The 25,487-nt window shown below is 40.8% G+C and overlaps 1 protein-coding gene across 1 annotated transcript in view; it reads left to right on the top strand.

The window, feature by feature from the left end:
* TUSC3 (tumor suppressor candidate 3) overlaps window positions 1–4,987 on the top strand; it is a 127,312-nt gene extending 122,325 nt beyond the window's left edge. Inside the window, 1 exon segment of the mRNA XM_075752096.1 lies at window positions 4,421–4,987. Within this exon segment, the coding sequence (XP_075608211.1) occupies window positions 4,421–4,436 (16 nt within the window). The 3' untranslated portion in view covers window positions 4,437–4,987.
* Window positions 4,988–25,487: the final 20,500 nt, after the last annotated feature.

Here is a 25,487-nt window from a genome sequence, read left to right as displayed (position 1 = left end):
AGCATCAACTTCACTGTCCTACTTAAAAAAAAAAAAAAAAGAAAAAATATACTAAATTGTTTCTGTTCTCTGGCACTGAACAACCAAGTAAGTCCTCTATGAAGCAGCATGCATCGATAAATACTGAATCAGCAACACAACCTACTGTGCATCTTCTTTCTCTCCAGTGACCTCCATGTAGTGAAGATAAATCAAACCAGAGGTGGATAAACATAAAGCAGGCATCAAAAACTGGAGAAAGACTGTTATTTCCTTTTCTAAAGTGCATAAATAAAAGTATTGGGAATGCTGTTATTTCTTTGACCCTGGTAATGCCATTGTCACTGTTAATTTCTGTGACAAACAGAAACGTGTCCAGAGGAGTGCTAGATAAGAGCCCAGGTCTGTAAGTGTGCTTTCTAGAGGACATGTACGTAGGGAGGGAGAGTAACATTTTGTTTACATTTTTTTTCATCCACTTCAGACATTTTCCAATTAAATTTTTGATTCTTCCTTCCATAGAATTTTCCTCTTGAAGGCTAAGGTTGGGGAAAAAAATGGTTTAATTAATATGCTGGTAAAATACCCTTGTACAATAAAGTGTTGGAATGGGAGAGGTGCTGCAAAATGGAGGTCATCATGAAGGTTACTTACTGAGTGAACTCAATTGTGATGGATGAGCTAGCATGTAACAAATCTCTCTGCTAGAACCATTTTTACCACAGCAGGGCATTTTCATGCCTGTACTAATCCACCTTTTTTATGGGAACTAGATGAAATTTTTCATTTTGCTAAAACTTTTATTTTAATTGCTGTCATTAACTGCTGAAAGATAATGCAATAATTTTATTTTACACTGTTGAACATTTTCCCCTTTATAATGCTTTCTGGATGAGATAAGAGTGTTGATATATCTGAGAGAATTTTTTCTGGAAGCCTTCTCACCCCAATATTTAAAGTGAATAAGTGATATATTAAGTACCAGATACTCAGTGACTGAGCAATAAAATTTCATTATATCAACACAGTTTTATCTCTCAACTAATACACATGGGAATGAGAGAGAGACTACTCTTAACTATAACCCAAAAGCATGAACTCTGAGTTAGCTTTGCCAGTCAGGAAAAAGCTTGGAGGGTTCTCTGGAAGCCTCACTTTAGGCAGTTGCAGTCCAAAAAGCACACAGAATATTAAAAAGAATGGTGAAGGACAGTAGGAACAAAACAGAAGACATCAGTACACCTGCACAGTAGTACATTACTGGGAATATTAGGAATGTAAATGTTCGTAACACTGGTTTCTTCAAGAGGACAAACAGACAAAAGTCTTATCCACTGTTTATAGATGTTAAAAAAAAAAAGGTTTCTCAATTTTTTTTATTTTTTTTTTTTAGCTTTCGCTGAAACATTAACTAACAGCCCTGTGTTGTCTTTTCTGCTTTGTTTTCTGGATGATTTAGCAGTTTCATTATTGTTGACACTTCCAGTTGTCCTTTCAAGTCTACATTTTATCATTTGCTGTTGTTTTAATCTGAATTTAAATGATATGAACACCTGAAAATTCAAAGTTTTCATTATAAGTTGTCATTAACTAGCTTTCATTAAGTAGCTTTTTAAAGAATTTTTTTGTACCTAGAGTGTTTCCTTATCAGATTATTCTTTATAGCCACTGTATTTGGGTATTATTGAAGAAAGTAATGTGAAGAGTTTTTAGTTAAACCATAAAAAATAGTCAGCCTTCAGAACTATGTATTGGGGGAATGGAAAAAGTACGTATTCTGTACTGACTAGCAGAGAAAATGAACTAAGCTGCAAGAAAGCATGATAAATAAAAGATGCCTTATTTTCATCAAAAAAACATAAATGTTAAGTCAGACATAAAGTATTCATTCATTGCTTAGAGAAAAACAGTCAATGCAACAAGAACAGACAAATTGCAAGATGCCCCAGAGGTTGAAAATTCCTTGCATTTGCTATAAACACCATATAAGAAATGTCTACCGTCATTGTAATTAAATTAGTTTCAGTAAAGAAATCCTGCTTAATATTGAGCAAGTGAATTAAATGGAATAGTTATTTTTTGACAATATGGTGGTAAAATATTAGCAAGTAGAACAAATAGTATTTGCAGACATAAAATTAAATTTATTAATAAACATGAGCACTACTAACAACTGTTCAGATGTTCCACGTTGACTTCATGCATAATTAAATTGATTCACCTAAAGTTTATGAACTGGTAAATCTACTTCTGATAAACACCAAGATTCTCATTCGGGTCTATAATGCTCAGCAAAATAGGTTACTTTCTTCAAAATGGCAGAAGTCAGGATTGTTTTAAAAGACAGGAAAACAATAATACACAGGTGTCAAAACAAAGCATCTTGCATTTAGCTTTTTCTATACTACTTCTCTTAATGTGGCTAGACAGCGTGTTACTCAGAAAGAAGCTGCCCGTTGAAATGCAGTGCAAAACAGCTTGATCTCCTCTGTTCATCCAAGAGCATGCTGAATTCATGAATAGCCACAGACCTCCACATTCCTTTGTCTGTGAAGCGTCCACGTGCAGTGCCGGTTTCTAGTCATTTAAAGAATGGGAGATCTGAGTTCCAGGTGTCTGTCCCCATAGCAGATCTCTTAAGAAGGGCATGCTTCTTCCAGTGTCCAACAGTTTGCGTGCTCTTCTAATGAGTAGGACCTTCCTTCTGTGATAGCCACCATTAAGCAGACCTCTTTTTACTTTTATGACTTTCCTGTAAGTCTTAGAATTTACCATTTACTCCTACCTATTCTACCCTTTTCCAGCTAGTTAATGTCTGGAAAGGCACAGTTTGACCATCCTTTCCTGTTGTGCTTTCCCCTGCTTTGCGTAAGGGGATGTGGTTTCTTTTTTCTTTTTTGCAGATCTATCCCAACAAATGTCCAATTTGTTATTGTAGATTTTGCAGAAAACCTGCCCACCCCCTTCTTCTTCACTACTCTGTAGTTTATGATTTTTTATGATGTTTTGGATTTTTGTGGTTTTCTGCCTTAGGCTTGTTCCTTCTTTGTGTATCTGGCCTCTTAAACTTGTTTTATACCTCCCATATAACTTTCAGTGTTTACCTTATCTATATTCTATATCATGTTTCTTAGCTGCTAAAGATGCAGTTTGCTTGCAGACAGAAAGTAAGGAACAATAGCTATAGCAGTGGCATATTTAACCAAAATGACACTGCTACATTTGTTAGATCATTCAGTCTTTTATCCCTTCTGAGCCTATCAACGCTACCTGCCTGGTTATTGTAATCTTCAACCCTTCCTACTCTTCCCCCCAAACTTTTCACTACCACTGTTCCTCCTCTCTCTTCTCTTCTTTCCTATACATCACCTTATGTAGGTATCCTAGACCTGGGGTATCTTTTTAGTCTCATGTGCTCAGCATTCTCTTCTCTACCAGCACCCTACAATTCACCTCTTCATGCAGTTGTTCTTGCTGGCTTTTCCCTTGCAATAATCGCTTCACCCTCCAGCACCAAGCCAGTTGCCATCTGTTTTGCCTTGGTTTGTATATCTTGCCTAATGAGCTTGTCAGCTTTTTGCAGAGCAGGAAACATCTTTATACTGGTACACTCTTTTAAGCTTATGGCACTTGTATTTATGTTTTGTAATGATTATTTAATTATGCCATGAATGGAAAACTGATGGAATCACTACAATGTGTACACTACAGCACACTACATATCTATAAGGAGATGAAAGATCTTCCATGCAAAGCTAGAGGCAGTGAAGAAACCCTTCCATTCAGTACTTCATTGCTTTTGTGTTTGTACAGTTACCTCAGTCTACAGTTATGAGCAAGCCTTTCTGTGTTCTCATTTCCCAATTTATGAGATAACTGTTCTTTGGTAAAGTACTTAGAAAGGCATAACATGCAATATATATCTACTTTTTAAAAAATACAAAGTTCTATTCCAGGAGTAAACAAACAGCAGTGACATCCGAAACATCTTCATTTATTAAAATATTAAGAATTTAAGAGTCTGTAACCCTACAGAGTCTTGCCAAGTCCTCTATACCCTCCCCCCTCTGGGGCCACTTCAACAGTAAAAGAAGAATGTTTTAAATAAATCTGAAACATCCTGAGAGAGGTAGTTCTCACTTTAAGTAGTAAGAGCAGATGCAGAACTTGATTAAAGAGAACAGATGTTTGAAGTGCATTTTGCTTTTTAATTTTTTTAAATTGGCAAATTTAAGTTTCAGTCATTTCAGTTTTATTTGATAACTTTCATGCTTGCTTAGTAATTACTAAACAGGATATAAAAACTTAAGAGATTATTACTCAAATGTCAAATGACTTTTCAAATGAATGTTTTGAACTCTTTGTTTATTCTTTCAAAAAATTGTGATGCTATGTTTTATATGCATTTTTCAGCATTTAATCATGTTTTCTTTCTTTTCAGCTTCTTAATTAAATGAATTCAAGAGGGGATTCATTTAGAGCTGCTTACCATGAAGATAAGCTATTACTGATATTATCTGCCCACCAATGTTACATGTATTCAAGAATCTTTCGTTGGTTCATCTGTTTTAGTGATAATTTATATAGTATGCTGATAGAGAAATGAATGCAGTTTTATGCAATGAATGTGTAATTTATAGAAACATAAAGTAAATACATCATTGGGAAGTGCTGAAAAGTTACAAATATAGTGTGCTCAAGAATTTAAATAAATTTCATTATAATGGATTTCTGTTTAAGGTTTCCTCATTAACTTTAGTACGTGAATCCAAGGAGCATTGCCAAGATTTTTCACCTGAAATTTGTTACAAGATTTTGAGAGGTGTTTTAGAACTGAACAAAATGTCATTGGTTCTTCAACTACTCGAGAAAAATACCATGGTGGAAACTATTAATTTAATGACTACCTGCACCTTGTCACCACTTTGCTTTGAAATGATATATGTATATATATAGTCTCTGGTCATCTCAGACATGTCGAGCCATTAAAATAAAATAGTATTCTACATATTTTCATCCCGGATTTCTTCTTCTCCTGGCTCAGCAGTATTCTGAGTACATACATTGCCAGTTCATCTCTTTCATGCCAAAGGATGAAATTCCACAATTCAAAATGGATTGTGGAATCTTGAGACAAGAAGACTTAGATCAGTCAGAACTCAGATCCTTTTAAGCTGATGCTGTGGTAGCAAAATGGGAGGATAGGGGCAACATTATTTTGTAATTTTGTAAGTATTCCAGTGATACATTGCTGCCTCCTGGTACAACTGTTAGATCTCAAATAATTGCCAAATCAAGCAGCTTGAGTAGCACATAAGAGGTATTCATAGGAGAGCTACTCTATAACAGCAACCACAATACAGTAGGGTTAACACTGTTGCAAGAGAGGGCAGTCAAATCTGAACTAGTAAGCTGGATCAATGTAGAAATAAAGGCAGTTAATAAACAAAAATTCTACAAAAAACAACAGCAAAAAAGTCCAAATAGCAAGACACCTACAGCTAGCTTGGGGGCCATTAAATACTGTAGTGGAAGCCCAGGTAAAATATGTGCCACAGCTCAAAAAGAAAGAAAAAATACTTACATGACGCAATGGGAAAGTTACTTAGAGGGAGTTCTGCATTTTGAATGCTGGCAAGGGGAACAGGAAAACTCACAGCACATCATGGGTCAACTGTAAACATAACAGGTCTAAAAAAAAAAAAAGATGATACTCAAGGTAGATGTGTGGTAGTACAGAATTCTTTAAGTACATCAAAAGCAGGGGATCAAGTAGGGAACTAGTAGGAGAGCTGATGACAAAGGTTTAAGAAGGGACACCCACTGATAAAGGCTGTAACAGAGAAGCCAAATTCTCTGTAACAGCTAGGCCAGAAGATCTAGATCAGCATGGTCTAGCACCTTCTGTGTAATTGCTTTAAATAGATAAACTACATGCTGGTAAGATCTCAGGACCAAATGGCATTTGTCAGAGCTCTGAAGGAGATCAGATGTGAGGTTGCAGAACTGCTGAGCAAGGTGCCTTCACCTATCATTACAGATTGCCTCTATGTCAGAGGACTGACAGATTGCCAACGCAGCTGTCACCTATAAAAAGGAGAGTCTAGAGGGAAGATTGAGCTACAGACCAATGAACACTTTCCAGTCCTGATAGTATGGCCAAGTCTGCAATAAAGAGTAAGTTTACTGAGAGCAAGGGTAAATAGTCACCTCAGAATGGTGTAGGACTTGTATAAAGGAGGATTTAAACTCACAAAGCTTTTAGAGGGCTAAAATAGTGTCAGAGAACACGTGGATTAAAAAAAAAAAAAAAAAAAAAATCACTTTGGCAAGGCTTGATTGAAGAATCTAATCTGAAATTGGGAGAAGTGTCCTTTTCATGACTTGAAAAGGAATTAAAAGATACGAAGCAAAGGATAGGGCTTAATGGTCACTTTTCATGACTGAAAAATCAGCAGTGGGACCTTCCCAAAGACTGGTGCTAGGACCACTTGAATAACATCTTTATCATTGACCTGTAGAAGGCCATGTGCAGTGTAACCTCCATTATAGATAAGCTCATAATGGTGCTGTGCTGATGAGGAGAAGACTCCACAAGAACTTCACAAAACTTGATGAATGAGTAAAAAGTTGACAGGTGAGCATCAGTGCATCTAGAGAAAAATGCTTTATTAAGCTAAAACGGGAAAGAGACAGGAGAGTCATGATTGAACGTATTTTAACAGAATTGGCAGTGGGCACTGGCAGCCAAAGAAAAGATGTTTGGTGTCATCAGTAGGGATACGGGTAACAAGACAGAGGAGAACACAACTACACAAAAATCTCTGTGTGCTCCTGTTGAGTGTGTGCTGCATTAGTTCTGATCTACACATCTCAAAGACACAGGACAGGTCAGGGTACAGAAAAGGCACTGGGAATTGATCAGGGAGATAGAGTACCTCCTTGTGAAGGGACACTAAGAAGACTGGAACTCTTCACCCGGAAAAGAAAAAAAATGAGGAGCGAGTATGATTGTGGCTTATGAGATTATAAACACATTAGATAAGCTGAATACAAAATATTCACCAAATCCTACAATAATAGAACCAATGTGCAGCTGATTTAAAAAAAAAGTAAAAGGAAATACATCCTTACTACTTTTTCTAACTGGAGCTAGATAGTATCAGTAGGTTCAGAATATGGTCAGAAAATTCATGGTCACGGTTCCACAAGAAACTCTAAAGGAGAGGCAAACACGCACTGTTTATCATCCTTAATACAGTAATTCTAGATGCTGGAAGGAATATATGAAGGAAAAGGACCACATTCTCTCTTAAATAGTACCTGCAGTCACTCAGAACACTGAGCTAGATGGGCTTTTGGTCTGATCTCCTAAGGCGTTTTGTAAGCTCATTAAGAGTAGTGAAGGAGCAAGTGACATTAAGAAGACCTGTATGATCTACTGCAACTTTTGTTCTCTTCACAGCACAAGTAAGCAGGCCTGGAAGGCGCAAGCAATCAAGGAGGCTACAGGCACAGGTATTGGCAGAGCTCAGGAGGATAAGAAGTGTTTCAAAAGACCGCAATCCCAAGGCATGTGGTCAGGCAAACCTTGTCAGAAAAAGTACAAAATTTAGCAGAACACAAATATACAGAATAATGCATTTAGATCTCAAGTGCTGAGCAACAAGAACACATACAATGACATTTTAAAAATATATACAGAAATGTGTCATTAACAACTTCGACACGTTTTCATCACCTGTGAATGATGACAAAAAAATCTTGGGATCCTCTTTTGATGGTAACACACAACATTTTATGAAGTGCTAGAGTTAATGCTATTTGTTGTAAGATGTCATTCCTTCATGCTACATTCATAATGAGCTGATAACTCAGTTCCTGTCATATTTTATAGGTGATCACTTCCAGTGCTATGAATTTATCACAGGTTGGAGTTTGATTCAAAGAACAAACTGAAGTAGTGAAAAACACCACAGCTGTAGCACAGGCAACAAGAACTGCAAGTCTACAGGCAGTAGGCAATACTGAGTCCTCCATTCTTATGCTTGCTCTGCTGCATGCTACCTGGCACGTATGTTTCCTCCTTACCCCCAGGTTTAGATATTTTTCTATAGACCTTAGCAAGCATCTTCAAAAGCATCAGCTCCATTGTCTTCCATCTTTGTGTACTAGCAGCTTCTTCCTTCTGTCCTTTTTCTGTATCATAGACCTTAAATTTTTCACACAGATCTAACTGATGTTTGGGGAAACCTCATTCTACATTTGGGGTTTTTTTTGCACTTCATTAGTTACTTTAACTAGATGTTATTAGAATAACATGTGTGACATTAAAGGAACTATTAAATGAAAATGAAATTATGTATAAATCTGAAGGTGGAGATAAGCAAGCAGTATCTCCTAAAAGTATCCAGATTCTGAATGAGCGGGAGTGTGGTACTAAAAATCTTGATGGCATTTTTCACTAGTCCATGTTTGCATATGGTTCTTCCAATTCTTTGTAATAAATGAATAACTGAGTATGATTTTGCACTTTATGTTTGGTAGTACTGAATAAATATATGCAAGAAAAAATAGCTTATAGGTTTTTTCTGTGATGAAAATGTGATACAGATGTATTCTGCATTCTCTAATTTGAGTTGAAAATTTTATACACTTGTTGAGGCTTTGGGTTTTTTTCCCTTCCCCCTACATTTTCTGTCCTGAAGGAACTTCACACCCGTGTCTAGCTATCCCACATATACGCACAATAATGCCTCTGAGTTCTTAATGAAAAAATTTTGGAGCTCTGACAGCTTCTTGTTAGAACCTCTGAAATCCAAGAGTAGACATTCGCCTGTGCACAGTCCATGTATGAACAGCAGCACTGTATGTTCTCCTCTGAAATATGGATATGTGCGACACTAAGAGCTACGCAAGTTCAGAGCTTGTTTCCTGCCATGTAGCAAACCAAACCCAGCACCATCCATAAACCAAAGTTAGGCCAAACAAGTCAAGTCTTTTGCTTTCTCTGACATTATTATATAACAACAGTATTTGCAAAGGAACAAATCTTTACAGACTATTTTTTAATTTGATGTTACTGTGGTGGGTTGACCCTGGCCAGATGCCCACCAGAGCCGCTCTATCACTCCCCTCCTTCACTAGACAGGGGAGAAAAACTGCAACGAAAAAAAACTTAAGGGTTGACATAAGGACAGGGAGAGATCATTCACTAATTATCATCACGAGCAAAACAGACTGACCTTAGAGAGGAGATTCATCTAATTTATTACTAAACAAAACAGAATAGAGGAGTGAGAAATAAAATCAAATCTTAAAACACTTCCCCCTACCCGTCCCATTTTCCCAGGCTCAACTTCACTCCCGGCTTCAACCTCCACCCCCCCCAGTGGCACAGGGGGACAGGGAATGGGGGTTACGGTCAGTTCATCACAGGGTGTTTCTGCCGCTTCTTCAACCTCAGGGGGAGGACTCCTTTCATTGTTCCCCAGCTCCAGCATGGAGTCCCTCTCACGGGAGACCGTCCTTCACGAACTGCTCCAGCGTGGACCTCTCCCACGGGATGCAGACCTTCAGGAGCAAACTGCTCCACCATGGGGTCCCCCCACGGGGTCACAAGTCCTGCCAGCAAACCTGCTCTGGCATGGACTTCCCACGGGCCACAGCCTCCTTCAGGTGCCTCCACCTGCTCCGGCGTGGGGTCCTCCACAGGCTGCAGGTGGAGTCTCTACACCCCCTCATCCTTCCTCCATGGGCTGCAGGGGGACAACCTGCTTCACCATGGTCTTCACCACGGGCTGCAGGGGGATCTCTACTCCGGCGCCTGGAGCATCTCCTGCCCCTCCTTCTGCACTGACCTTGGTGTCTGCAGAGTTTCTTACATCTTCTCACTCCTCTCTCTGGCTGCAAAAGCTCTCTCTGACTGTTTTTCTCTTTCTTAAATATGTTATCCCAGAGGCGCTGATTGGCTTGGCCTTGGCCAGCGGTGGGTCCATCTTGGAGCGGGCTGGCATTGGCTCTATCAGACACAGGGGAAGCTTCTGGCAGCTTCTCACAGAAGCCACCCCTGTAGCCCCCCCCCCCCCCCCCCCCCCCGCTACCAAAACCTTGCCATGCAAGCCCAACACAGTTACCTATGCTAAAAATTTAAATTCTGTGTCCTCCATTCACCCCAGTTAAGCTATACTGTTGTGCAAGATATAGCTAATGTGAATAAGCAAACCCACGTTTCTTTCCTTGTGCATCACAATAAGTGTACAATGCCAAAAGAAGCATCTTTCCATATTGTCAAGGGAGGTTTGTATTGTGCATTAACACAGGTCAGTACATTTTATTTGAGATTAGTAACTCCTGTAACATTAGGCTGTGCATTGGTCCTTCTAAACTACTTGAATTAAATAGGGAATATTTCTCTGGTTTGTATTTAGCCTTTCTGCCTTGTATTTTAGAAATGCTTCGCAAGTATAAACAGTAACGAAGAAGCCTCAGAAGCTGCCAAGTTGGAAAGCTTTGTTTTATCTTCTAATAGTTACATTTTTGCTTTAGGAGTCTTACTCTAGAGAAAAAAAAAGCCTCAAGGTAAGTCATTACTGAGGAGTGCTTCAGGCAAAAACAGTGGAAAATACGAGTTTATCTAGGCTGTAGCACACACACTTCCATAAGTATTTGTTTCCCCTCCGGTTGCACTCAGTGCAGGAGTTTCATTCTCAAGGTTTAAGGATAGAGAGCAGGAAGCTTTACATTATGTTTAAAGAGGAGCTGTTAGAGTCCTATTCAGTATTAGTTTGGTTTATAATAGTTTGCATTTTCACAAGCAATGGAATCATTTTGCAGAATGAGGGTAAAACAGAACTGCTTACACCTTGTCTGAAAATATTTTCATTGGTCAAAGCTAGTGGAAGTTATTGTTAGTGTCAGAGGAAGCTTGTAGCCAGTTTTTGCCCTTGAAGAGATTATCTACCACCACCACACTTGATGGCAAGTAATAAATACTCACCTCAATACTGAGGCTGGATTTGGCCGTCCATCTGTGTCAACAGGAAGTCCTCCCAAATCAAGGAATTTGGAGCTAGGAATAATTGTACCTGGTGCATAACAGCCTTTAGCCCTTCCTTTGCTTTTCTATAATTGCTCACTCTCCTCAGCTGTGTTTAACCAGTTCTTTCCCCACCTCCCTCTTGGATAGGGTCTCAGCAGGTTGGTGGCCTTACTACTAATGGCACTTAAAATCCTCATCAGCTAATTGCTGCTCAGATGCAGTTTTCTCCAGGCTCTCGCATCTCTGACTCACCACTTTTAAGCCAGAGCCAAGAGCTCAACTGGATTGTGCTGTGACTTTCCTCTGAGACTTTCATGAACTCCAGAGGTGTCCAGCCCCAGGCCATAGCTCCCTGCCTTCGCACACAGCGTTTCCCAAGGCCGCCTGATGCAAGCAGGCTCTCACTTTCGCCAGCTTCCCTGCTGATCTCCTCCTCAGGCAATCATCTCAGAAGAGGGTTTGACTGGTCCGATGCCCCTGCCCTTTGAAGCAGAATGGTCTTTTCCTTTTCACAGCTTAAATATTATAAAACCATATGAGGAAACAAAGGTAAAAATCAGCCTGTGCTGTATGGTGTCACGTCAGTCCAGAGAGGCCTTCCTGCAGTTAGTGGCCTGCTTACTTCTGGAGGACAGGCTGAAAGCACAACAGGTACAGCTTTGCAAAAATAGTTTTCAAACAGTACTTTTCATGAGAACACTGCAATTACTTTCACCTAAGATCTTCGATTAACATATCATTTGACAAACTCTTGAATACAGAGAACATGTAGGAAGAGCAGCATAAGCATTTCTCTAGCACTTCTCGTTCAGTGAGAGCGAGATGTAGTCACAGTTCATTGGCTTTATAACGCTGCTTCTATCCCGAAGCCATTGTAGGTTGATGTCAAACTTAGCTTCACAGCTCAGTTATTTAGGAATTCTTATAAGTTCTGAGAATTTTAGTGAGCATTTAAAATGCCGCAAGTTAAGAAACCCATGCTAGTAATGGTACGACTTCATCCTACATCCTTTTTTGGTAATTACATCTGTCAAAAGCCTTAGCCCAGCAGCGCCCAGTCTGCACATGAGAGCTTCCTCAAAGGAAGACAAGATTTCCTGCTGGGGTATAGCTCCTTCCCCAAACCAGTTCCATAAGAAAAGCATGTAAGCCACAGGCACGCACATCACAGCAAATCGTAAGACTATGTTGTAGGTCATAGACTAAAAACAGTGAGAGAGTTCATGCCAGTGCATCATGGTGGTAAATGAAGCCACTATCATTTATCATTAAGGCAGACAGACAACACTGAAAAAATCTAGCCACCACAGCTTTAAATACAGGCTTTTTCATGTTTTAAACCGTTGCCAGGCAAGGCAATTCTTAAGGTGTCAAGAGAAATTAGTCTTAAGTGGCTACATACTTAATTATCCAAATATCATAAGGTCCCCAAGACCTCTGTCCCCACACAGACTCCTGCTAGGAGAAATCTGAAATCGCCATGATTTCTCAGGGATGCTCAAGACAGTGTCCTCTGACAGACAAGTCATGGTTACTCACATCCTAGTGTTCACATCCATTAAAAAACCCAACAAAACAGACTCATAGATGCTACAACTCCTGCTCTTCAGGGATATATTAATTGTCATCAACAGGTCAATCAGCTGATACAACCCAGGACCTATTGAGATAAAGTAACATTGAGATATATTTTTCTTGTAACTCCCTCAACAGAAATTACTTTTACAAAGCAATCCCAAACAGCGTACACCTCTTTCCCTATGTATTCAAGGATATTTGAATGCCTCTGGGGTCTCGGTTTATTATGAAATTAAGTCCCATGAAAAACATTTTGATCACTAAGAGCTCTTCAACACCAGTTCATAGTATAAGAAGGGCATAATATATAACCAGTGCACAATAAGCCAAGGTGTCCAGTATCCTGTATTAAATCTGTCTTCTGCTTAAAACTCTCATTTCATGTGTTTTCTTTCAGCTTCCCTTCTTGCTAAATCTTGGGCATATTTAAAAACCCTCAAAATTTACTGTTGCTTTAAGAGGCTCTCTACTGCTATTAGTGCACAAGTATCATCACTTTTCATTCTGAAGTGGCTTAGTACTTTCAAGTGTCATTCACACTGAGGGATACCTGAAGAAGTGCATTAAGAGACTTTGGTTTTAATTGGTCATGCTTTCTGGGTTACTCTTCCTTCAAACACCTCTTCTGTCTGATTAATTTCAGGAAAACATTAACATTTAATGTTATTACAGGCTTAAGCAGATATTTATCATCCTTTTGAGGGAGGGAATTTCCTTTCTGCACGTCGCATTTTTTTGTGACAATATAAATTAGCACTGAAGGGTGCTCTAGGGTGTCATGCACTAATAAAGACAAAAAGCTGGGCAAGATAATAGAGATAAATGAAGATTTATAATATAATGCCTTGATACAGTCTGGCTTGCAGCATGATTTGCAGATGGGGTAAAGCAAGTGGCAGTACTCCCAGGAGTGTCAGAAGTCTAAAAGCAAAAGTACTGCTCAATATGCAGATTTTATGTCTGTAGCTGTAATTTATCTATAAATCCACTAAGTGTACTCTTGATACATACCAGGTTCTCAGTTATCGTGTGCTAGCTGCAGTTTACTAACGAGTATATTCATGCAAGCTTTCCTGGTTTCCACACTCACTATAATTCCTAAAGCAATGCTTGTATTGTGAAGAAATGATGGAATTAGGCCTCATTCTCCCCATAAATATTATTTGCATTCAGATACATTCTGTACTGACAATTCTTTATTTAAACCTATGTGTTAGTTGCAGTCAATAGTATACAGTATTGTGGTGGGTTGACCCTGGCTGAGGGCCAGGTGCCCACCAGAGCCGCTCTATCACTCCCCTCTTTCATTAGACAGGGGAGAAAAGGTACAATGAAAAAAAACTTACGGGTCGAGATAAGGACAGGGAGAGATCATTCTCTAATTATCATCACGAGCAAAACAGACCGAACTTAGAGAGGGAATTCATCTTATTTATTACCAAGCAAAACAGAGTAGAGGAATGAGAAATAAAACCAAATCTTAAAAACACCTCCCCCCACCCCTCCCATCTTCCCGGGCTCAACTTCACTCCTGGCTTCAACCTCCGCCCCCCCCCAGCGGCACAGGGGGACGGGGAGTGGGGGTTAGGGTCAGTTCATCATGCGGTGTTTCTGCCGCTTCTTCATCCTCAGGGGGAGGACTCCTCTCATCATTCCCCTGCTCCAGCATGGAGTCCCTCTCACGGGAGACAGTCCTTCACGGCCTTCTCCAACGTGAGTCTCCTCCACGGGGTGCAGACCTTCAGGAGCAAACTGCTCCAGCGTGGGTCCCCCACGGGGTCACAAGTCCTGTCAGCAAACCTGCTCTGGCGTGGGCTCCTCTCTCCACGGATCCACAGGTCCTGCCAGGAGCTTGCTCCAGCGCGGGCTTCCCACGGGACACAGCTTCCTTCAGGTGCCTCCACATGCTCCGGCGTGGTGTCCTCCACGGCCTGCAGGTGGAATCTCTACACCCCCTCATCCTTCCTCCATGGGCTGCAGGGGGACAGCCTGCTTCACCATGGTCTTCACCACGGGCTGCAGGGGGATCTTGCTCCGGCGCCTGGAGCACCTCCTCCCCCTCCTTCTTCACTGACCTTGGTGTCTGCAGATGTTCTTACATCTTCTCACTCCTCTCTCTGGCTGCAAAAGCGCTCTCTAACTGTTTTTGTCTTTCTTAAATATGTTATCACAGAGGCGCTGATTGGCTTGGCCTTGGCCAGCGGCGGGTCCGTCTTGGAGCCAGCTGGCATTGGCTCTATCAGACACAGGGGTAGCTTCTAGCAGCTTCTCACAGAAGCCACCCCTGTAGCCCCCCCGCTACCAAAACCTTGCCACGCAAAACCAACACATTCCACCCCTCGCCTCTGTGAATCACATATTTAAGAATTACCATTAAAATATACATTCAACACAAAACTTCACAAACACTAATCACATCAACAAAGAAAACGAAAAAAAAAAGAATTCCCACACCAACATCAAAACAACACTATCACAACACCAAACAAGAGTGGACAATCTACACACAAAATCTATCTCTAGTCCCTTCACAAATATATCACTCTCAAGTTACGTTCAGTCAATGTTTTGCCCGTTACCTCTTCCAATTACTATCCTTATCTCGAGTCTCTCGTGCCCCACGTTGGGCGCCAAAAAGAACTGTGGTGGGTTGACCCTGGCTGAGGGCCAGGTGCCCACCAGAGCCGCTCTATCACTCCCCTCTTTCATTAGACAGGGGAGAAAAGGTACAATGAAAAAAAACTTACGGGTCGAGATAAGGACAGGGAGAGATCATTCTCTAATTATCATCACGAGCAAAACAGACCGAACTTAGAGAGGGAATTCATCTTATTTATTACCAAGCAAAACAGAGTAGAGGAATGAGAAATAAAACCAAATCTTAAAAACACCTCCCCCCACCCCTCCCATCTTCCCGGGCTCAACTTCACTCCTGGCTTCAACCTCCGCCCCCCCCCAGCGGCACAGGGGGACGGGGAGTGGGGGTTAGGGTCAGTTCATCATGCGGTGTTTCTGCCGCTTCTTCATCCTCAGGGGGAGGACTCCTCTCATCATTCCCCTGCTCCAGCATGGAGTCCCTCTCACGGGAGACAGTCCTTCACGGCCTTCTCCAACGTGAGTCTCCTCCACGGGGTGCAGACCTTCAGGAGCAAACTGCTCCAGCGTGGGTCCCCCACGGGGTCACAAGTCCTGTCAGCAAACCTGCTCTGGCGTGGGCTCCTCTCTCCACGGATCCACAGGTCCTGCCAGGAGCTTGCTCCAGCGCGGGCTTCCCACGGGACACAGCTTCCTTCAGGTGCCTCCACATGCTCCGGCGTGGTGTCCTCCACGGCCTGCAGGTGGAATCTCTACACCCCCTCATCCTTCCTCCATGGGCTGCAGGGGGACAGCCTGCTTCACCATGGTCTTCACCACGGGCTGCAGGGGGATCTTGCTCCGGCGCCTGGAGCACCTCCTCCCCCTCCTTCTTCACTGACCTTGGTGTCTGCAGATGTTCTTACATCTTCTCACTCCTCTCTCTGGCTGCAAAAGCGCTCTCTAACTGTTTTTGTCTTTCTTAAATATGTTATCACAGAGGCGCTGATTGGCTTGGCCTTGGCCAGCGGCGGGTCCGTCTTGGAGCCAGCTGGCATTGGCTCTATCAGACACAGGGGTAGCTTCTAGCAGCTTCTCACAGAAGCCACCCCTGTAGCCCCCCCGCTACCAAAACCTTGCCACGCAAAACCAACACATTCCACCCCTCGCCTCTGTGAATCACATATTTAAGAATTACCATTAAAATATACATTCAACACAAAACTTCACAAACACTAATCACATCAACAAAGAAAACGAAAAAAAAAAGAATTCCCACACCAACATCAAAACAACACTATCACAACACCAAACAAGAGTGGACAATCTACACACAAAATCTATCTCTAGTCCCTTCACAAATATATCACTCTCAAGTTACGTTCAGTCAATGTTTTGCCCGTTACCTCTTCCAATTACTATCCTTATCTCGAGTCTCTCGTGCCCCACGTTGGGCGCCAAAAAGAACTGTGGTGGGTTGACCCTGGCTGAGGGCCAGGTGCCCACCAGAGCTGCTCTATCACTCCCCTCTTTCATTAGACAGGGGAGAAAAGGTACAATGAAAAAAAACTTACGGGTCGAGATAAGGACAGGGAGAGATCATTCTCTAATTATCATCACGAGCAAAACAGACCGAACTTAGAGAGGGAATTCATCTTATTTATTACCAAGCAAAACAGAGTAGAGGAATGAGAAATAAAACCAAATCTTAAAAACACCTCCCCCCACCCCTCCCATCTTCCCGGGCTCAACTTCACTCCTGGCTTCAACCTCCGCCCCCCCCCAGCGGCACAGGGGGACGGGGAGTGGGGGTTAGGGTCAGTTCATCATGCGGTGTTTCTGCCGCTTCTTCATCCTCAGGGGGAGGACTCCTCTCATCATTCCCCTGCTCCAGCATGGAGTCCCTCTCACGGGAGACAGTCCTTCACGGCCTTCTCCAACGTGAGTCTCCTCCACGGGGTGCAGACCTTCAGGAGCAAACTGCTCCAGCGTGGGTCCCCCACGGGGTCACAAGTCCTGTCAGCAAACCTGCTCTGGCGTGGGCTCCTCTCTCCACGGATCCACAGGTCCTGCCAGGAGCTTGCTCCAGCGCGGGCTTCCCACGGGACACAGCTTCCTTCAGGTGCCTCCACATGCTCCGGCGTGGTGTCCTCCACGGCCTGCAGGTGGAATCTCTACACCCCCTCATCCTTCCTCCATGGGCTGCAGGGGGACAGCCTGCTTCACCATGGTCTTCACCACGGGCTGCAGGGGGATCTTGCTCCGGCGCCTGGAGCACCTCCTCCCCCTCCTTCTTCACTGACCTTGGTGTCTGCAGATGTTCTTACATCTTCTCACTCCTCTCTCTGGCTGCAAAAGCGCTCTCTAACTGTTTTTGTCTTTCTTAAATATGTTATCACAGAGGCGCTGATTGGCTTGGCCTTGGCCAGCGGCGGGTCCGTCTTGGAGCCAGCTGGCATTGGCTCTATCAGACACAGGGGTAGCTTCTAGCAGCTTCTCACAGAAGCCACCCCTGTAGCCCCCCCGCTACCAAAACCTTGCCACGCAAAACCAACACAAGTATTCAGGAAAGTAAATGAAAAATCTGCTCCTAAATAACTAAAAGCAGAAAGCCATGTTTGTTGTAAGGAACTGCAGGTATTCAGCACTTAGTGCTACAGCCTGCACAGAGAACCCAGCTGCAGTATATTTAGAAGACAGACCACAAAAAACTTTTGCATAATACTGATTATACAAAATGGCTGGGAAGAGTTCATTCAGCCCATACTTTGTGCAGAGAGGATGCTGCAGGTTGATTTGAGCTTAATAAAACAACTATTTTCAGTGTTATTACCTCCACCAAGGGAAGGTTTCTCCATTTTCAGGTAGCCATAAAACAGAGTATCCAATGGTCTCTAGTGGAGAAGATAACCAACTTTGTTAAACAATTAATTCAACTCAAAGCAGAAAGATTAGTTTCCTTTCTAAATTGCTACCAGACCATTGTGTGCTACATATGCGACCATCACCTCTCAGCTGGATTAAATGCAAATAATGTAAATGAGGTATTTTATCACAAAGGCTACAACAGGTGATACAGGATACTGGTCACACCTCTTACACAAAGTAGCTAAGGTGAATGAAACAGTCTTCTGCAATCAGCACTGGTTTGTTATTAAATAGAGAATCAATCTCCAAACCCAAAACAGTTCCATTAAGTAATTTGAGGGGAAGAACCTCAACATTAGTGATTGCTCTCAATGAAATCCTAGAAAACACCTAAGGAACAGCAGTACAAAGTCTTATTTTTCAGCTTTGATTGCAATTATATCAAAACCCAATAATAAACATGCTTCATTCTTTTTACGGATAGCGTTTTCATCAGGTAACAGTTTGTCGTGGGTTTTCAGTTCAGCCCCAAATACCGCATCTACTATAGAGCTAGATGCCAAAAACTATGCAAGGGGGTACAGATGTTCTAAGCCACAATCCTGTAAAGGTGCATATACAACCACATTTAAGTACAGCTATTTTGTGAGCTTAAGAGGAGTAGATGCATACTCAGAACCATTAAGGAAGGTATTTAGATGTGTGTACATAAGGCACAAATTAGAAAACACTAATCGCTTATCAGTTGCTGAGTAACTTTGGGAATTAGAGAGCAATTTGTTAGCTTCTACATAGACATAATGCTTCTTAAGCACCTTGAAATGAAAGGTAATGTTTACACATGCAGTATTACAGTCTTCTGATTAATTTTTAAAAAAGTAATACTAAATCTTCAAGATAAGCCACTTCACCTCATATCCATAATTCATACATAAATAAAACCCATAGTATTCCCTTGTTAAATCCAATACAATCCAAAGCACTGGAAATGTATTGCTGTTTTATTGTGTTTCTTCTTTAAGTACATTTAAGTACATTTTCTTGATCCCATCCAACATAACAGGATTCAGCAAGAATTAGCCAGAAAATATTACTTATCCTATAATGTCTCATCCCTGTAGCAGTTCATTGCTCTAAATAATCTAAAACATGTATTATATTTATCCTATTTAGCCTCAAGAAAGCATTAATTTAAAAGCAAATCTGATTATTGTTCACAAAAAAAAGAGACAATACTACACAATTAGTAATGTCCTCAGAGTAAATATTTTAGGACTAGAAGATATAGGATTAATTTTGCTTTTGGATCTGACATGTCGCCTTCTATGTAATTAGGATTACAATTTTATGAGATACATAATAATGAGTAATCCCAGCTTCTAAAAGCAACAATTACATTTTACATGAATCTTTTCTTATGCAAAGTGGTTGTCTTCCTACACCAATTTTCTCACTTTAGGAGACCGCTGGGTTGAGTTCTTCACTCATGCTTCCAGCAGGCACACATTTGCAGTAATTATCAGAATCACCTTCAAATTCATAATCAAAAGCGATATGGCAAGAACAAGAGTGCATAGTATTTCTGATGAAGAGATTAAAGCAAGCTTAGAACTCTCATACTAAAAAGCAACTTTATGTTTACAAGTTATGACTCCTATACTTACTATTTCAGTTATTACTTTCAACACAGTAAGCCAGGACTATAAAACCAGAAAACTGGCAACATGCAACAGAAAAACATGGAACATTTCAAGTTATAAATGCACGTTATGAGTTTCCGTTATTTCCAAGCAGATGTGAGCTCAAGAAGATCCAGTTAACTAGAAGGTGGATAAATAAAATCAATTGGTCAAAATGAAAATTAAAAAAGAACCAATGCATCCATATACTGTTTTTCCCCTCCATCTGCACATAGCTGTCATAGATGGAACAGAGTCTTTGCTCAGTTTACTAAATACTCCAACGGTTTTGTTCAAGGTGACCACAGACAAAAAGGTAGCTTTGCTCCCAGACGGACACAACCCCAGGAATGAAGGACATGGCACGCTCCCCGAGGGTGCTGCACGTCTTCTGCTGGCACAGGCTTCTCGAAGCACTAAGTCAGGCAGCAGGCCGGGGAGAGACTAAGCAAGCAGGGTATCTACAGCATAGACTAAGGTTTAAGGCACTCTTAAGAAGCAGATCTAAAACTCAGATGTGATAGAGACCATCCTGTTCAAGGAGCACGGGCAAGACCGCATAGTTTACTGAAACCTAGAATAAAGAAAATCACCCATACTACAAGGATATAGGGGCAAAATAACTTGAGGTTAAATAACTCCTATTTTGTTCCATTTTACACAGTAGGTCTGCATTCTTCTTTGGAGTACCTTAATAAAACTTAACCTTTAAAGACTGCAAACCCTTTGGCATCCTAACTTCAAGGAGAAGATAGCTGACATTGAGCTGTTTCTATCTCTGATCAACTCAAGAAAATCCCATCTCAGATAGAAGCAGCACTTGAGACAACTTCACGTCACACACAGCAATGCTCACATCAGAAGCTTGTATTTTTTCCTATCAGCTTCTTGCATGACACAAAAAGCCCTGAGTTCCCAGGACATGCAATGAATGCTTTGATAGAGAAAGTTAAGTTACAGGTGAGGTTTACCTGCATGTTCACATAGGAATAATTTTCACAAGGCACCAAGCCAGCACAGCCCCAGCAAGGGGCTGAAATCTGGAACAGCCTCTGTCCTCCAGAAAAGCCTCTGCAGCACAGAGGGCAGCCTCCTGACACAGCTCTCCCCCACACCAGTCACATACTACTACTGCTCATGAAATCAATACTCTCCACATCCCCAAGGCTTCTCCACTCTCTGCAAGGCTCCAGCTGCCTCCTCCTGCTTTTTTATTCCCAGCAGCTGAGCCCATTTCCTTCGGCCCTGCCTTATTCATGAGGTTAACCCCGGTCATGCCATGGCATGTTTCTAGATCCTAGTGGTGCAATGTATAAATATTAATTGCTACCCTAACGCTAGCTGAAGTTGTTACATATGTGAGTTTTGACTACCTTTTAGAGCAGCTAAATGAAAAATAGCACTGGCTGTTTGAAATGGGAAACACTTTCTCTAATATATGTGTATTAACTAATATAATTAGTATAATTAGGAAAAGAATAGATATATCTTATTGGCTTTTTTTTTTTTTTAATGGTTCTGTCTTGTTCAAAGTAGGGAACGATTCTGGAATTTAAAACACAGAATCTTTTGAAAATATCAATATAACAATGAAAGACATCATTTGCACTTTCTTTTTCTTTTTTTTTTGATTGACGTCATTGCACTTACCAATATATCTGAGCTATTGCCAGAGTCTCCTGCAAAGGGTGCATTCATTAAATTTTAAAGCTTGGGTGTGCAGTGAGTGACTGCCTGTGAAATGAAAGCTCTGCTCTAGTGAGATTCAAAGCTGAACACAAGCTCAAAGGAAAAGTGCTTCTCTTGTCAAATCCTTCTTAAAACTTTGAGCAGATTTCCTCTTAATCATCTTCAAATTCACATGCCTCCTAAACCGAGATGCTTATTTGTAGCAAAGGCAAGTCTATTTTGTATTTATTACTGAAGCTGGGCACGACTTCTAGGTTGATTGTCAATAACTGGATACCTTTATCTGAAACAGTCCTGAAAGTGACAAATTTATATGACTTGGGGGGGGGGGGGGAAGGTGATCTGCCAGACTCTAGCTATAAATAAACACAAGGCTCCTATTTTTCAGGATCCGGCTACCAATGTATAGTTTGAAAACACTTTTCACAGGCTTTGGGGAACATATTATACCAAATACTGTTTCATTAATATATTGGGTTTATTCCTTCTTTGATCTAATTCCCTTTGATCTAACAGCTAGTGTTTAATTAAGACTAATCTTTGCTAATGAAAAAGGAAAAAAAAAAATCACAAAAGAGAAAATTAATGGTCATGCCATTACACATAGGTCACCCTTTGACAAGGTCTGCAGCTTTTTGAATGTGAATCCTTTTGATGGACTTACTGCCTGCCATTACTGCTCTTGTCCAATGTCACAGGGGTACAGTCCATCAAAGTAACTGTTCATGAAGTGTGTTGCACTGGTGCTAGCTGCCAGGGTGAGAGATACAGTTACACTATTGAACAACACTGTGGCTGAATCCATCTGCTTCTTCTTCCTTTACAGTAACCGAGAAAAAGATTAAGAAAAAATACTAACAATAAAAAGGAATGCTACTGTCCTCACAACTCCAGATCTTAAGCTCTTTCATCCTTTTCTAATTGCAAAGAAGGACTGGAAGATTTGTGGGATTAAAAATAAAAATTAGAAATAAAACAAAAATAATGCAAGTTCAGTTGCTGATGGGTCTGAACCGGTAGGTGACATCCTGCAGTTCCATTGCTCTCTGCAGGGCCACTGAGGTGGACATCATCTATCTACTGCAAAAGCCCTCACTGAGTGCCTGCAGGGATCGAGCACAAATCTGGATAGCCACTCCATTTGGTTCCCACTTGCCTTTCCCACCAGTGTTTCCTGTCCTCACCCAGGTGTGCACACCATTGTCTGGACCCATCTCAGTGGTCAAAGAGCAGCCACTGCTCTTGGCCCAGGTGAGATGTGGAGGGCTGAAGGGAAAGAAGGAGCGCAGCACCACTCAGGGTGCATGGAGCACGCCTACTGTGCACACAGCTCCCATGCCTCCTCTGGCTGGAGGAGCCCCCGCCACCCCTTCCCCAAGCTCTCTCCATCCTTACCTTCAGAGTTTCCTGCTTCTGGAGGCAGCTCCAAGTGCCTCTGCCCAGAAAAGCGGAGCTTGCTCTCCCGTGAAGCAGAAAGCACAGTAAATTCTCTATGGAGCGGTTTCTTAAGTGCTTATTTACTAAACTCCAAGCATTCCACCATAATTAAATAATACTAAAAAACTTGTGACATCTCTCATATTGCATCCTACAAACAGCATTGTTCTGTAGCTTGGAGAAAGGTAGGCCCTGAAGCTGTCTAAAGGAATAAAAAAAAAAAAAAAAAAGAGTTCTTTCTATGAAAAACGAGAAAACAAAAGAGAATTAGCACAATGTCTATCCTAGAGAAATGTGTGGTTTGCCCATGTAATTGGTAAGATGTGATATGATCAAGGAAAATGAGAGCTTTTAGATGCTAAAATCTGAGCCTACTAGGAACTATTGATCAATTTAATCAATAAAATGGAATGGAATGGAATGGAATGGAAAGGAAAGGAAAGGAAAGGAAAGGAAAGGAAAGGAAAGGAAAGGAAAGGAAAGGAAAGGAAAGGAAAGGAAAGGAAAGGAAAGGAAAGGAAAGGAAAGGAAAGGAAAGGAAAGGAAAGGAAAGGAAAGGAAAGGAAAGGAAAGGAAAGGAAAGGAAAGGAAAGGAAAGGGAAAAGCCAAAGAAACTGAAACCCCTCCATATTAATTATAAGTAACTGCTGGAGTCTAATCAATATAGGTTAGAATTGTACCAACTCTTCTACTGAATTCAGTGGCGCTGTTTCTAAGGTATGTCTAACAAGCTGTAAAAGTGTACTACAATTGATAAAATTATCCAACACTTGCAATTACAGATACATCTTTTGGGGAAATATTCATACTTGCAAAACTTGGCTATAAAATAGAATTATCAATTGTGCAAATTTTCAGGAAAATTATCTGTAAGTTGTAAAAATATTTTGATTATTTATATGTTTTAAAATGTTTCCTTAAATGCTTGTTGATAACTTTTTTTGGTTAGTTAAGCTATACACTTATAAAATGCATATTACTGTAGGGAATGATCTGCCTTCTTCCTTTCTGTATGTTACTTTTGAACAAAACCACTGATCAACTCACAGGGAAACCTGAGTAGTTTAAAGGTTCATAAAATGGGATTTTAAAAGGCTTTGTTTATGCTGATAGTATGTTTAATAGTGTCTGCATTTGTTATCTTATCGGTATGTTCCTAAAGTAATAAGCTGCACAAGTGTTTGGTAGAGATTGATGTATTAGAGCTTTGCTTTCTGATCTTTTCCCCCTCTGATCATTGTACGGCAACTTCTCTACTTTGCCCTGATAAGTGTTGTTTCCCAAGTAACGTAATGAAACATCATTGATCACCTATTCCCGGCCCCCCCCCCCCCCGAAAATGTCCTTCATATTTCATTTCACATTTATTTTTAGCTGTTGCTATTGTGGTCTCACCCAGTCAGGTTTGGCGACATGCAGCGTATAAATGCGTGCAGCTACTGGGGAAACTGCTGTAATGTTCCTCTCTTCTCCTCAGAGTATCACAGAAATCAGTGCATGAAGTGTGAGAGCACTTTTTGAAACATTTGAAAATATTTCTGACTAGATGTTTGCAATAAAGTTCTAAGTTTCTGGAATTTGCTACTCTGGTTGCTCTGAAATATGACAAATATGATGAGCCTTACCTACGTTCTGCCACACATCTCATCCTTCCACTTTTCTAGATATTTAAAAATAACAACTCGGTTAGACTACAAATCATTTTTTGAGAAAGGGAAGGGTAATGCACTGAATTATTCTGAACTTCTAAAAGTAAACGTCAACTTTGCAGATGTTTATTTTCTAAGCACGTAAATATTCCCACCATTCTAACTGCATCTGCCTTGTTTTGTCTGCATTCTATAGCATCATTATATTATCTTGTTAAACAACTGCTGTATCCCGAAGGTTTTTGCACTTGTTTGACAGACAGAGTAATGCCTGCGTGCGCCACTTGTAAGGGGCCTTGGCATCTTCCACACAGGAGAGCACTGAGCCTTATCTTAACTATACTTCCATATTTTTGGAGGTTTGTTGATCACTGATATTACCAGTATTATTTATTATTACTACTTCTTTCAATGCCTCAAGAGGAGAAATCAGTTCTAATATTTCCACTGATCCATGGAGGAACAGTAAAGCAATGGGGAAAAAGATATGAATGTACTTGAAGAATGAAGATAAGTTTCTCAGATTTTGATGTAGTGGGATGTTTTGCTCATGATTATCTCCGCCTATTGATTTGCATTCTTTTTATTCTGCAAAGAAAAAGGAGCTGCAAGTCATAACTACCTTTATTTGTTTCTCATCAAATTCCTTGGGATTTACCCATCATAGGAAATGTTTTAATTGCATTGTCAGTATTCATTAAACTGTATTTTGACTTGAAATTCATTTTCTGTCATGAATGAAAACTTAAAAAAATTATAGCTCCTTTAGGAAAACTGTTTGAATTCCTTTAACCATAAGAACTGATGTTTTGCAGGCTGAAAAAAAGGCAACAAATCTGACTTCATAAACACTTAACACAAAAATCCATGTAAACAATAATATGAGCAAATATTTATAGAACCTGAAAGAAAACTAGATGTTGGATAAGCGAGAGGAAAAAAAAAAATGCCTCGAGAAGTGGGAAAGGAACTCCCAAAATGAAATAACCTACT

The sequence above is a fragment of the Balearica regulorum genome, chromosome 4 (assembly GCF_011004875.1).
Source record: "Balearica regulorum gibbericeps isolate bBalReg1 chromosome 4, bBalReg1.pri, whole genome shotgun sequence".
Taxonomy (NCBI): Eukaryota; Metazoa; Chordata; class Aves; order Gruiformes; family Gruidae; genus Balearica; species Balearica regulorum.
The sequence above is the reverse complement of the archived record's forward strand: the minus strand, read 5'-3'. Positions and strand labels throughout refer to the sequence as shown.